Source organism: Malaclemys terrapin, chromosome 8, assembly GCF_027887155.1.
Source record: "Malaclemys terrapin pileata isolate rMalTer1 chromosome 8, rMalTer1.hap1, whole genome shotgun sequence".
Taxonomy (NCBI): domain Eukaryota; kingdom Metazoa; phylum Chordata; order Testudines; family Emydidae; genus Malaclemys; species Malaclemys terrapin.
In genome coordinates this window covers 108,490,630-108,505,513 of record NC_071512.1, presented here as the reverse complement: position 1 = coordinate 108,505,513, position 14,884 = coordinate 108,490,630, and the positions used below count along the sequence as shown (strand labels likewise).

General features: G+C 62.3%; 1 protein-coding gene across 3 annotated transcripts in view; it reads right to left on the bottom strand.

Annotated features, from left to right (window-relative positions):
• Window positions 1-229: 229 nt before the first annotated feature.
• ERI3 (ERI1 exoribonuclease family member 3) overlaps window positions 230-14,884 on the bottom strand; it is a 225,557-nt gene continuing 210,902 nt past the window's right edge. For all 3 annotated transcript variants that reach the window (XM_054037792.1, XM_054037791.1, XM_054037793.1), the window contains exon 8: window positions 230-1,600. In XM_054037792.1, the coding sequence (XP_053893767.1) occupies window positions 1,518-1,600 (83 nt within the window). In that variant the 3' untranslated portion in view covers window positions 230-1,517. The remainder of the gene's footprint in view (window positions 1,601-14,884) is intronic.

Below are 14,884 nucleotides of genomic sequence, written 5' to 3'. Positions count from 1 at the left end.
CATCCCAGGGCCTCCCTCCAGAGCAACCCACTGCCCCAGGCCAAACAGCCCCATCCCCTGCATGCACCCTCTCCTGCTCTGCCCCACAGCCCCTGCATGCCTCCCCTCCCCCGCCTGCACGCACGCACACATATGCACATATGCGCACAAACACACGTAGGCGCACATACACACGCACTCGTGCACACGTGCACACACACACACACTCGCACGTACACACACACGTAGGCACCTTTTTCCCCAAACTTTATTCATGTGGCACATTTACAGCAAGGATGAGGATAACTAGACAATGAGGACGGTGGGTTTGCGTTATCGGCTGGTTGCGCTGCACACCACACACCATGCAGTTGGTTACCGCTACGTTCAGTGCCTGTATTTTCTTTCTGGTGACCGAGCCGGCTCAGCCCCTGGCTGTGGGGCGGGAGGGAGCCCGGCCGCTGGCGGGGCACGGTGCCCAGCGCTGCAGCAGCACCATGGGCCAGCGCCAGGCACGGCCTCGGCCTGGGCTCAGCAGGGATCTGGAGTCCTGGCTGATCTGCAGGAGCTCCATGGCCCTGGGGCTCCAGGGGATGGGGCCTGCCCCCAAGCCCACCTGAAGGACGGGCCCAAGAGCCCCCTAGTCGGAGGGGACGAGGCAACCAGGCAGCTGCTGCTGCGCTCGGCCGGGAGCCTGCGAGGGGCAGCGCCCGGACCGCGGGGAATGGGGCAGGCGAGGGCAGAGCTGCAGCTCAGGTGGGCGGGCAGGGGAGGGGGCTCACTCAGCGGTGGGACTGGGGGGGGGGCAGAAAAGGACCGTCGTTCTGTGCCAGCACTCGCTGGTGCGTCCACTGCCAGCAATGGACCTGGTGCCCCCAGGAGCTGGAATCGCTTCGGCAGGGGTGAGTGGGGGGGCCGGGCAGGAGCCCCCTGGGAGAGGCACAAGCTGCCCCCCACCCCGCTCCCAGAGCCCTGGCTGGCAAGCCGGCGGGCAGAGAATACAGGCACTTGAGCAGGAGCAGAAAGCCGGGTTGCTGACACACACAGGGGATCGGGGTTAGTGTTCACTGCAACGGGGAGGGGAGCGGGCTGGGCGGGGCGGGGCGGGGCTCCCGCGGCCATGTCAGGCTGGAGCTCCCACGCAGCCCCGGTGGGTCACCCGGCAGCGCCCGGCAGGGCCTGGCCGAAGGGAAACAAACACCGAAAAGAAAGAGGGCGACCCATGGCCGGGGGGCACAAGGGGGTAACGGAAACCAGGGGCGAAGAAAGACGAAGGAACTACAGCTCTAACCAGGTGGTGCAAGCGCCCTGGGCGGCTCCGGGGGCAGGGCGGGCGATGGCCGGAGCAGCCCAGACAGGGGGATCCACGTCGGGTCTACACAGAGATTTTCCTTTCCATATATACAACCTCTACTGGCGTAACAGCGGAGCTGGGTGTGGCGTCGCCTCTGTCCTCGGTTGCCCTTTGAATGCTCTCGCCCGTCCTCCCGCAGTGGAGGAGCCGGCCGCATGCAGCCCTGTCCGGCCCGCCCCGCCGATCAGAAGGGTTTGGAGGTCTGCTTGAAGATAAAACCTCTATGGGCCAGCGTCTTCATGATGTTAGCGATGTTCTTACAGTCATCTGCGGAGAGAGCAGAGCGGGGTGAGGCCAAGGCAAGAATAACCCTGCGCCTGGGGACAGCAGAGCCCCTCCCAAAGGGCCCGAGCCAGCCCCCACGTGTTAGAAACGCAGCCCGAGGGTGTGCCTGGCTGCTGGGAGGCTCTGTGGAGTGATGGTGGGAACGCCGGTGGCTGGCCTGTGCAGATGCTCCGGGGCCCTCCTGCCCGTGTCGCCGGCCCGGCTGCCACAGGGTGCAGGCCAGGGCGTGTGCTCATTGGCTGCCCCAGGGGGTAATGGCTAACAGGGCGTAGGGCCTGCCTGGGCAGCGCAAATGGCCCCCACTGCTGTCCAGCAGCTCCGGGCAGCTCCCAGGAGCTACCTGCCAGTGATCCCACCCCACAGAGCCGCAGGGGAGGTCGTTACGCTCCAGAGTAAACACCTCTAAAAAAAGCCACCAATTAACCCTGCCCCACATTCAGTCCTACGATCACAACCCCCAGGGCCCCAGCCCTACAGTAACAACCTCCCTGGGCCCAGCCCTATGATCACGACCCCCAGGCCCCAGCCCTACAGTAACAACCCCCCTGGGCCCGTGTGACGTTATGAGTGTGATATAATATCTCATTGAAAGGTGACAGGGCCAGAAAGAGTTAATTACCTCCCAGACTGACCTGACCCAGGGCCCAACTTTAGAGACTGGTTAGGAAGATCTGTAAATGAACAGAGCTTTGACATGCAGCCGGCATTGTTAGAGAGAGAAGGGGAGCTGTGTGCTCAGGGCTTGTGATGTCAGCAAACAAGTCTTGGCTATTGCTATAGCTTTAATTCAAAGATCAAAAAAGGAATATTAACAGTTAGGAAGACACTTGAGGGAAACAGTATTATTGTCTCTTTGACGGTTGGGGTAACCTGTATCTGAACTGTTTAATGGATAAATTACCCTGTGCTAATTGCCAGGATGTTTGGGAGAAGGAGAGTTAACCCTATTGTTTTCTCAGGCCAAGCGGCTGCTGGAAATGTATAAAAACCCTGGGACACGATCCTGCTGCATCTCAGATCTGCTTTGGGTTTCAAGAGGGGGAAACCTTAAGCCATAAGGATTGAGATCCCCAGTCACTGACTGGAGTCACCCTGAATATGGACATTGGACTATAACCTATGGACTATTTCTAAAAGGACTTTTGGCAATTACAGGATCACCTCTGCTATGTATCGGAACCTCAAGAATTGAATTCAAGTCTGTCTGTATATTGATCTTTTAACCATTTCTCTCTCTCTTTTCTTTTTTAATAAACTTTAGTTTAGTTAATAAGAATTGGCCCTAAGCGTGTATTTTGGGTCAGATCTAAGTTATCATTGGACCTGGGTATGTGGCTGATCCTTTGGGGTTGGAAGAACCTTTTCTTTTATATGATGAGATAAGATTTTCAGTAATCATCATCATATCCGACAGGTGTGTCTGGATGGAGGCCTGAGGCTGGGGTGTTGGTTGGACTTCTGAGTAACCAGTGAGGTTCTACAGAAGCTGTTTTGGGCTGGTTGGTAAATCTAAGTATTGGAAGATCCACCAGCGTTTGGGGTTTGTCTGCCCCATTTTGTTTGCAGTTCACCCTGATTTAGTGACCTCAGCTGGCTCCCACGGGCAGCACCGTCACAGCCCGGCCCTACAATAACAACCCCCCTGGGCCTGGCCCTACGATACCCACCACCTGGGTGCAGCTTGGCAGTCCCAGCGACCCCACAATAACCCTGTGCCAGCTGCACACTGGCAGGCTCTGCCATCTCGTCCCGTCTGGGAGCAGGTTCCTTCCCTGCCCACTCACCCAGGGTCGGATCAAGTCCGGGGGCTGATTCCCCAGCCTGCCCCGGCCTCCCTGGCATGACAGCTCCTGGGATCCCCCTGGGTGAATTCCATGGCAGCCTCTGTCCCACGGTGCCCCCAGCCCAAGGCCTGCACTGCCCCCAGGCCACCCCTGTCACACACTCACGGGCAGGGAGCGAGGCCCCCGGTACCGTCCCTAGGCCGAGCAGCGAGCCCCCGACTCAGCCCCCGGGCCCAGGCCTCCTGTGGGACTCCAGGGGGTGTCCCTGGGGCAGTTCCTCCCTTTGCTCCCCCCACCCCCAGCTGGCCCTGTCCCATCTCTGAGTTAAGCAATAGAGAGTCCTGTGGCACCTATAAGACTCACAGATGTATTGGAGCATGAGCTTTCGTGGGTGAATGCCCACTTCGTCAGACGCATGAGTTCGTTTCCCTGTAACACTCTCTTCCCGCCCCCCTCCCGGGAGTGTGCCCTGCCCCGCTTGCCAGCGCTCGGCCCTGCTGTCTGCACAGGCCGTGACCCTGGCAGGAGGCCCCGTCCGGAGCAGCTTCCGCTGGGCTCACATCCTGCCTCGTCCTGCTCAGCTGGGCCCGGGCAGGAAACCTGCATTCCAGTAGGGTGAGCAACTCGGCAGCCCGCCAGGCGACCCGCTGCTGCACACGCGCCCCCTGCACACGGGGCCGGCCAGTCCTGCAACCACCAGCAGGGGGCGCTGCGTGTAACGTGTCCCACGCCCCCTGCAGGCCAGTCCCGCAGCCGGCGCTCGGCACACACAGCCAGCAGCAGGGGGCGCTGCGTGTAACGTGTCCCACGCCCCCTGCAGGCCAGTCCCGCAGCCGGCGCTCGGCGCACACAGCCAGCAGCAGGGGGCACAGATCCTCCAGGGTACGTGGGCCCCTAACGCCCACTGAACTCAGGGCTGGTTTGGCACCTGAACCCTCTGAGGATCTGGGCCTGGGTCCCCAGCAAGTGCCCCCAGAGGCAGCTCCTGCAGGGCCTGGCCAGACCCTCTCCTGCCAGCAGGGCTGCGGGAGGCAGGGCTCTGGGGAAAGAAGACGGCCAAGCCCTGGGACCGACACGCCAGCGGGTGGAGACGGGCAGGGCCCTGTCCAGGGAAGCGGCAGCCGGGATGGGAGAGGAGGTGGTGGAGGCAGAGCGCAGCCCCAACATGCCCCCTCTGGGAGGGATGGATGGTGCCACCCACCTCGTGGGCACTAGAGAGCAGCCGCCTACTGCACCTGTGGCCCCGTCCACACCCGGGAGGCTGGTGTCTCATCCCACCCCCACCCCTCCCCCCGCGCCTTCACACTGCCCAGGGGCCGCGCCGTGAGCCCCTGGGCCCCCATGGCCCTCAATCATCTCCCAGGGATTGGGGTAACCCAAGCCCTGCTGTGTAGGCCCCGATCGCTGCCCAGTGCCAACCCCTCCCGCGCTCCCCACCGCCGTTCTCCATGGGTCTCATGACCCTCCCTGGGCCCAGCGTTCACCCCCAGCGCGGGGCGCTCCATTTGCACGTGCGTAGCCTGGTGCAACCGTGCTGCCATCCTGCTCCCGCCTGAGACCTGCCAATTCCCCGGACTCTGCTCCCCACCCTAACCCAGCGGCAGTGGTGGCCCCGGGGGGCCCAGCCGGTCCGGGAGCTGGACCCTGGTCACTGGCCAGGACAGCACCCTGCTCCCACAGCGCGCCTGGCCAGCTGTGACTGCACGCTGCACAGGCCGGATTCCTGCACCCTGCCTCGGCCCCGACCCTTCGTCTTAGGGCTGGGGCTGTCTGGGCAGTGCCCATCCCCGCGGGGCCCTGATCTCAGTGGGGACCTCCCGTGCTGCCGTAGGGCAAAGAACCAGCCCAAATGCTGGTGTCCCCAAGCTTAGCTCGCGTAGAGCCCAAGAGTCAATTATCCAACCCAAGCATCCAATCCTCTGACCGGCTTGTGGCCAGGAGTTCCACATTCCCTGCAGGCCCTGGCTCTTGTGTCATGGGCCGGGGGAAGCAGGCAGGGCCGAAGCATCCCCCAAAGAGCTCCTTGCCCCAGCCCAAGGAGGCGGTGTGCACTGAGCAGGGCCGGGCTGGCGGGGACGGTGCTGCCCTTTGCCGGCGGCGGGACTGGCACCGGAGAACTGTGGTGGCATTGGAGCAGGGAGGCTGCGGGTGGCAAGGCGGGAGGAATGGCCCCTGCTTGTGTTATTTACCTGGCACTAAACGCAGGCACCGCTTGCTAAAATAGAAGCAGGGCTTAAATTGATTCCTGGTGTCTATATTTCATGTTGAAAATTGGCTTGTAAATCCATGTTTTGATCTATGGGGGCCGTCTCCTTAAGAAAAAGCAAGAGTAAATGTGTAATTTCTCCCTTGACAGCACACAGCAGAGAGGCGATCCTTCTTCCCGCTCCCCTCCGATTCGGGACAGCTCCACTCCCTCTGATTACCACTCTCTCTTCCTCGCCCCACGCCTTGATGTCTCCATTTCATTACCGCCCGGCCATTTATCAAGCTGTTACCGTAAGGGTGACTTTGCCCACTTGCGTGTGGCAGCGGGGCCCGGCTGCCGTGGGGAGAGCATGCCACGCTGGCGGGGGGCGAGGGGGGCACAGCCCCCACCCCGGCCCCGCGGATGGATGTGCTGGGCGAGGGAAAGCCGCATCATTACTGATGTGTAAATGATAAAGAAGCCTCCACATTCATCTCGGGAGGGTAAATCCAGGGAGTGCTTTATAACCAGGCTGGAGCGATAATAATGTGAAATTAGGTCTCTCTATCAATGGGAGGAGGCCTTTTAATCACGGCTTAAAGGGTGCAAACGCTGTTTATCATAATTGAACTGTATCCAGGCTAATTGTGCCCATATTTCACTGTCTCGGAGACAGCAGCCGGGCTGGTGACAGAGTGCTGCGCCGGGATCAGGCAGAGCCCCTGCCCGCTGCTGCCAGGTGCCACCGGCAGCCACTTAGCAATGAGAAGAGGCTTTGATCTCCCCGCTAACCCTTCGGGTGCTGGCTCCGGAAGGACAGAGCTGCCGTGGGGCGTGCGTCTGGGGGTGCTGAGCTATGGGGCGTGAGCGCTGGGTGCTCCGGGCGCCCGCCGACACCACTGGGACAACCCTGCCCACCGGGAGTCAGGTGGAGCCCCCTGCAGCTCACCGCATGCTCACGGCCCCCCCTTCCCAGCCGCAGAGCCAGGCACGGACTCTGCCTCCCGCTGTGGCCCGACGGGGAGCGAGGGCTCTGTGGGGCAGTGCGACTGCGCGGTGACTCCCCAGCACCGAACTGCTCTGCGCGATCGTTTCACGCCCCCACCTGGCCGGATCGGCCCCGCGGGAGCCCCAGGGCCTCTGCCCAGGTCAGACACAGCCGCCCGGAGACGCCAGTGGTGCCAGCCCTGGAATGACACGAGCTGGGACGCGCCACCAGAAAACCCACCAGCCCCAGCTCCTGCCCCAACCCCCAGCTCATCCTGAATGGCCAACCCATCCCCCCAGCCTCACAACAGCCAGGAATGCCTGGCCCGACTGATGGGGGGTGGGAGCCGTCCTTCCCCCTACTGTTGGGACTGCACCAACTCCCCTCTGCCCACCCACGGGTGCAGGCCGAGCAGGGCCGGCGCTGAGGCCCGATGCCATGGGGACGGGCACTGCAGAAGGACTCAGGCAGACAGGCATCCTGTCCGTGCTGGGAATTCAGACAGCTTCTGTCCCAAGCGAGGGGCTTATGGGGGGGCGAAGGGTTCCCATGACGAGCCCCCCACAGACCACACGGAAAGATCGGGTTTTCTGTACCCTCCATCTGCCAGTGCCAGTCTCTACTCCACGCCCGCCCTGGGGGATCTGGGGCAGGGGTTTCTGGGTCTGCTCTGCCTCACGATTCCTCCAGCACCCCCAGACTGGCCCCTGCCATGCTGACCCCACGTGGAGCCCCTACTTGGAGAGAGTTGGACTCCTGCTCCGTGTCCTGCAGCTTCCCCCGCCCGGGCATGGGGCCAGGTGCAGGAGATTAAGGGCACCTCCAGGGACAAGCTTGGCACTCCCCTCAAGGCTCCTGGCCAGCCTGGGGGCGCTGGGCGGGAGGCTCAGCTCTGACCTAGCAGGACGGTCCCGCCCCGCACCCGGGTGCAGGAGATTTTGGTCCGTTCAAGTTGAGGGACGGGGTTACACCCCCAGACGCTGGCAGTGTGGGCGACTCTCCTGCCCAGGAGCCCAGCCGACAGCACGGTTCTGTAACAGACCCGCTGCCTCTGTCTCTCCTTTCCCACGGGTGCTGGCTCAGCCGGGAGAGGACAGGACGGGGGGTGTGCCTTTGCCAATCGCTTTTCGCTAACGAACACGGGGAGAACTTGTGCCCTTGGAAGAAATAACCCCAATGCTCATTTGGTGGCTCCCAGACAGGCTGCACCGGGACCGCCCCGCCCAGCGGAGGGCTCACAACCCCAGGCTGCTGGGGAATCACGGAGTACAGCTGTCCCAGCCCAGGCGCCCTGCGCTTTACAACCATTCCCTCCCGCTCCCCCTCCCCGGTCCACAGAGAGCCCCAGTCAAACAGCAGCACCGGGGCTGGAACCCAGGCACCCTGCTCTAACCACTAGTCCCTACTCCCTCCCCTTTCACAGGACGGGCCCCCATCAGCCAGCTGCCTCCCTCGGGTTCCCAGCGACACCCCGACGGTGGGGCTGGGAGGAAGAGATCCCTTCCCCAGGAGCCAGGTGGAAGCTGCGCTGTCCCCCTTCCACTCCCCGGGATCAGCGCCCGTGTGCCAGGGATGCCCCCCAGCTCTGAGGGGGGGCCAATGAGCACAAAGGGCAGGAAGGCAGTGACGGCACGGCACACCTGTTCTTCTGGAAGTGTCACCGAGTGGGTCAAGGCCGTTGGGGCCAGGGTTTAGCCGCCTCTTTCCGCAGGCTCTGCTCTCGCCGGACCAGAAGGGATGGGCCGGGCGCAGCCGTGCAGGACCGGCTCCGGCCTGGGCTACGCAGGAGGTCAGACCAAATGGCCACAGCGGTTTCTTCAGGCTGTAACAGCTGTGAATGAGTTCTGGGTTGTATGCCTGCCTCTGCCACTGGACAAGTCACAGTCACCAGTCTGTGCCTCAGTTTCCCCGAGTGCACCCTGGGGCTGAGGACACTAGACCCCCGCCAGGGACGCAAAGCGCTGTTATCGGCCAGTTCCCCGGCTGCGTTTCACAGAGCTACGAACCCCGCAACGAGAGACGGTTCCCCGGTTAGAAATGGGCGAGGCTGGGCTGGGACCATTCCTGGCTCTGCCACAGGGCGCGGCCGTGCCCCATCTCCCCCCTGGATCCTGGGGATAGCGGGGCTGCTCAAGGCAGTTCGGGAGGGGCTGGAGGCCCAGCAGCGGCTGGAGAGGTGGCCTGAGCCGGGCTCCACGTTATTCCTTCGGAGACGGCTTAGAAAGGCGGAAAAACCGAATATCGGGAAAACCTTCAAAACCAGCATCCAGGATGCGTTGCCATCGGCGCCTTGTTCAGTGGGGAGACTGTGACATCAGAGGCAGCTCAGCCAATCATCAAAGCATTGTCTAGACTTCATCTGCATGCTGCTCTCCAATTGGTTTAAACAATGTCAAACTCAGCCTGGGCTTCTGGGAAGTGTCCCAGCTCTGATGTCAGAGTGATGACATCCGCCCCGGGGACAGGGCGTTTCTCGGGCAGTAGAGTCCTGCTGTAGTGAGCTGGCGGCCGAGCTCTGTGCCCGTGGAAGGCAGTCGGCCGGCATCGCACCACAGTGTCAAGGCTGAAGGAGAAGTGTGGCTACTTACACAACTCGTGGCGAGGCAGAAGGAAGTTGGGGGGGCAGACTCCTAATCAGTGCAGATTATTCCATCAGAAGGCTGCTAGCACAGCCACAGCTCCTGAATTTCACACTGATGCACTAATGTTGCACGCCAGCGCACAGCCCCTGCGTTTCACACCGACGCACTAATGTCGCACACCAGCACACGGCCCCTGCGTTTCACACCGACGCACTAGTGTCGCACGCCAGGGTGCGCACGCACATGCTTACACAGACATGTACCCAGTGCGCGTGCACACACTCTCCATTCTCACAGCAATTCTTGGCACTGGCGATAGCTATCCGGTGTGGAGCAGGGGATTGAAGAGGGGCTGCGTCTGGAGAAGACAAGGGCCAATTCTCTGGATCCGTTGGTACCGTCGGGCTAACCGATGCGCCATCCAGTGCTATGTCAGAGCGTCCACCCAACGAGGGTTGTGGGGGTGACGTGGGGGAGTCCCCCTAACCCAGCGGGACCATTCCGAGGGTGAATATTGGGGCCACGAGCGCCGTTTGACCCCGCTCTTGTGTAGCCTGTGACCACGGTGCCGGATACCAACTCCGCGGGTAAGAAGGTGGGGAACTGCCCGGTGCCGCCGGAACCTCCCGGGAGTCCTGCTTTGGGAACGGGAGCGGTGGAGCACGTCGGATCCGTATCATCGGAGTCAGAAATCTCGCCAAGGGGTGGAGCCGTTTAAACCGCCGGAACGGGGGGCGGCAGGAACATAGCGGGGGAAGGGTCCTTTCGATTTGGGGATCGGCTCGGGGCCTGTGGAGACCGGAGTCCCTCCAATGCAAACTACTATGGGGACCCGGGGCCAACGGGGCTGCTGGACGCTGCTGGGAACTGCATCTGTCTGGGGGCAACGTTTCCCGGGACTCGGTGCAGTCGGAGGCGCAGGATCCGTGACCGGTCCCGGCAGATCTGGCCATCGGGGCGACCCATGGAACACGTGGGTCCATCGTGGCCGGTGCCGAATCCTTCTTAGACTCACTGCCAGGCTCAGGCACCTGCTTCCTTGGCCCATGGCCAGGCCCCGGCACGGGGTCCGTGCACTGGTGCCCGAGGGAGGCTCGGGGAGGGTGGGGGGAGGGGAAGGGCGCTCTTCACTTGCACAGACCGATGTGCAGGGGCAGGTTCTCCGGCCAGGATCCCGGTCCCATGGCAGCGTCCCTAACGTGTTTCCTGAGGCAGAGACCCCGGTCTCCCGAGTACGGGCGGGAACGGAGAGGCAGATGTCCGCTTCCCCCAAGCAGTACAGGCAGCCGTGGTGCACGTCGCAGGAAGCACCGGTTTGGACCCTGGAGTCTTCGGCATAACCCAGAACCCAGGCCCGGGTCCTGGGCGGGGGGACGGACATTTGGCAGGAGACACCACCAAAGCGATGTCCCAAGTTCTAAGTCTGGTATGAAAGGAAAAGGCGAACAAAACTCCGAAAGGGGACAGTGAACAGGGGAAGAAATCCAAGCTACGGACAGCACCGAGGGCATGTTTGTGAAGTCTTGGAAAGCGCGGCACAAGGACTAGAGGAGAGGAGACGCGTCACTTGGACCATGGGTGGGGAGAAGGAACCGGAGACGCCGGGGGCCTGCTGTGCCCTTTCTCACCTCGCACGAAACCACGAGTCAGTGCAGGGCACGTGCACAGCCTGCCGAACTGCACGACTTGCAAACGCTCCGGGCGCACGCATATAACCCGCCGTGGATACAATAGGGACCATGGCTCCAAGACTGGAATTATCCAACGGGGAGTCTGGCCAGAACTCCTGTGCAAGGCTGGGACTCAGCACTAGGTCTCACCCCAGGGACCTCCAGCAGCACGGTGCCCTGTCAGGTGGGGCACCCGTGAATCACCTGCCCACTTGCAGCAATGCCCACTGCCCGGGCCCAGCCTGGGAGAGCTGATGGGGTTGTGATACAAGGCCGCAGGTCTGCGGTAAGGAAGAGAGCAGGTTGGGCCTGAGGGCTCCTGTCTGAGACGGACAAGCCCCCTGGCGAATGCCTAGAGGGGTAGGGCGTGCGTGTGGGACCTGGGACAGACTCCAGGCAGAGCTGGGATTCAGCACCCAGGTGGGAGGGAAACGCTCTCCAGACGGCAAGAGGCTGGCCTGGTACCTAGGCATGAGGCAGGGCCTGTGGAGCTGGGAGGGGTGATGGGTCCTTTGGGACGGGGAGGAACCTGAACGCTGCTGTGACCCCTGGTGTAAGGGCCCATCTGGCGCCAAGGCAGCTCCCCGGGGTGTGGAGACAGGTTGGATGTCGTGGCGAGGCTCGTACAGCACCGGAGGAGTTCACCTGCGGTCCTGGGCTGGAGCAGTCGCAGTACAGAACGCAGGGCTAAGGCGGGTTTGTGCCTGCTCGGAGGTTGGCACCAGGAGAGCTCCAGCATGTGTTCTCGCCCCGCGCCCACGCGAGGTAGGGCTGGGAACGCGGGCCACCTGACGCCCTCGCCATCTCTCCTCTCGACCTGAGGCTTCCTTGTCCAACGGAGCGTTAACCACACCACGGCCAAGCCGCGACCCTGCTCCCCAGCCGGGCCGGGCCGGTGCCCCCCATCCAAGTGCCCGGCTTGGGCCCAAGGCACAGCAGAGTTCAGTTCCTGGGTCAGGAAACACGCCCACTGCTCCCTGCAAAGGGGGGTACGTCAGGCTCCACGGAGACCCCCAACCAGCCGCTCCCCCGGTCCCACGCAAGGGAACAGCCACCCTCGCCACTGCCTGCCAGGGGCTGGGAGGGAACGGCTCGCGCCAGCCTTGTCGTCGGCTGCTGAGTCTGGCTCACGCGCCACGTCACACGCCGGAGGCGCTGCCTGCCAGGGACACAAGGGAAATGCCGGGGGAGCTAGCCCGGAGAACAGCTGCCAGCTTGACACACTGGTACCACGGGAGAGAGAATCTGGCCTGGCTGGAATCCCGGTGCCACGCGGACAGGCCTGGCCTCGCTCCCCGCTCCAGCCAGGGCCGGTCGAGCGGGTCTGTCGGGGAGGCTGCGGCCGTGTCTCGAGAGCCTCCCCTCCCAAGCTGTTCTAGAGGTTCATGAACTCCCTGGGCAGGCCCTGCAGTGAGGCAGCCATGCTGCAGCCGTACCCAGAACCTACCCCCAGCCAGCTGCTGTTCCCTGCCCGAGGACCGAGCCCAGCCCCCCGGCGCAGACACAAACCCAGGGCGCTCAGAGCGCCGGCGTCGCAGCCACGCTTTGGGCTGGTGCCAACAGGCAGCCAAACCCAGACCCCGTGGCATGGCCTGCGGTGCCTTGTCAGGGCTGCAGCCGGAGCCGCCGTCCTGTGCTCGAGCCTCCAGCCCATACTCCGCACCGCCAATGTGCTGCACTTCCCCACTTCCAAATCGCTAACGAACGTGTTAACTAACGGTGACCAGGCAGCCCTGCCCAGGCCTCTTAGAAAGATGCCACAAATTCCACCCAGAGCCACAAATTCCCTTAGCCCCCAGTCCCTACGTCTCTGAGGAAGGCTGTCCATGGCTTCACCACGGCTGTTCTGCGGGCTCGCTGGGGCTCGGGCAGGCCCGTGAGGTGCAGACGTCAGACGGGTCCCCCCCGAGCAGTAACGTCCCCCCCGCACACCCCTAAGAACACAAGCCTGTGATCGCGCTGGAGTGCAAAGCCTGTCAAGTCATTTAGCTCGGCTGATTCCAAATCAGCGCTAAGGTAAACACGCTTATTACAATTATCCACGTAAAAAACCTCCCCAACAGCAGAACAACTTTCTAATATGCAATTACAGCCGGCTATTGATTTTACAATGTAATCCGCTCCGATTGATTTAATAACACAATTATAGGCTGGCTCTCGGGATATTAGAGCGGGAGATTTTCATAAACTCCAAAGAAAAAAACACAAAGCGGCTTTTAAAACAACCCCGTTAGATGGTTGTTTGGGGAATTATCCCAAGCTGCCCGGCGGTGCCCAGCGCAAGGAACTTCTATGGCAAAAATGGCAATCGACAACCTGGGAGCACACTGGTGGGGTGGCTTTCTCCGTGCGTCCCCCTTCCTCAGGGGAGCCCGCAGGGTGGCAGCGGCTCTGCCATGCGCACAACGCCCCGAAGGGGGAGGCAGCGGAGTGCCCCGAGAAGGTGGGCAGGGCACCCAGAAAACAGCTGTGACCCTTTCCAGAGCTTTCAGCATCCCCCCAGAGCCTGAAAACCCTCTCCGCTCTGCACCCCCACTCTCCTGGCCCCTCTCCGCTCTGCACCCCTGCTCTCCAGCCTCTCGCCCTGGTGCCATAGCCGGGAAGGTTGTGATGCCCCCTGTGCCATCACTACCCCGCGGGCGCTCTACAGCTCGGCAAACCCTTCTCACAGGGTGGGGAGACGGGTTGGTGGCACGCCTGTGACACACACAGACTTCCTGACAGCAGGATCCCGACTCCCCTAAGCCTGAATGCAGAAATACCAGCGTCTCTTAAGCCTCTGGGCTGATGCCCATCAGTGGGGATCTGGGCACCTTCCATGTCTAATGGATCAGCTCTGCCCAGTGCCTAGGGGTCCATAGAGTCTGGGTCTTCTCCCGTCCCTGGGAAATCTCTGCCTGGGGGAGGGTTTGTGGGGGGCCTGTGGATTCCTTTGACAGTTTCTTGTCCTGTGACTTTGGGGGTGGCAAGGGGTTGGTAGCAGTCGCTGGTGGAAAAGGTTCAGGGTTTACTAGAGCGGTACAGGCTCTGCATTCACCTGCTCTCTGGGCGTGTCTTCAGCTGCCCCATCCCTGAGGGGAACCCTGGGCACACGCTGCTTCGCAGGCCTGGAGGCAAGGCGGGGAAGCAAAGCCTGGGGCTCGCAGAGCAGAGCTTGCTGGGTCACTCGGTGCCTGGCTCTGAGAGACTGCTGGGAAGCTGCAGTGAGGAGCTCAGACGTCTCCTCCCATACACAGGAGTCACCGACCCCCAAATCCCCAGGCCAGAACGGACCCTGGTGGGGAGCTCGTCAGACCTCCTGCGTGGCACAGCCAGAGACCGGCTCACAATAACCCCTAGGGCAGATCTGCTAGAGAAACAGCCCCTCGCCAGCTAAACACGGCCAGGGATGGAGAATCCACCACAACCCTGGGGAAATGGTCTCATGGTTAACGACCCTCGCGGTCAAAAACTGACGCCTTATTCCCCCGTCTGAATTTGTCTGGCTTCAGCTCCCAGCCAAGGGCTCTGCTAGCCCTGGCTCGTGCTAGCCACTAGCCCTGGCAGCCCCGTAGTAAATATTTGTTCCACCGTGGGTACTTACGGCCTGGGCTCGAGTCACCCCGAACCGCCTCTTTGTTACACTGAACAGTCTGAGCTCCTGGAGTCTGTCACTAATGGCAGGTTTTCTAACCCTCTAGTGACGCCTGCGGCTCTTCCCTAACCCCTCTCCAATGCATCACCCAAATGGTGGGCGCCAGTTTGCTCCAGCCAGCCCTGACTGCTTCTGGGGAGGACTCTGCAAACACGAGGCCGCCCGCACCCCTGCGACATGCAAGCCCATGGTCCTGCACCGTGCGCCAGCCCTGCCTCTGCCCCGGGGCATGCTGGGAGGAGAGCTGGAAACGCCTCGGCCGCCGTCCTCCCAGGGGCCCGGGCTATGCAGGGAGCATGCCCATGGCGCAGCAACTGGTCCCTTCCCCAGCCGGGGTCTGGATAACTTGACCCCACCCCCCATCCCATTCTCACGCCCCGCGTCCCCCATCCCATTCTCACTGCCCGGGGCTCCCACTGG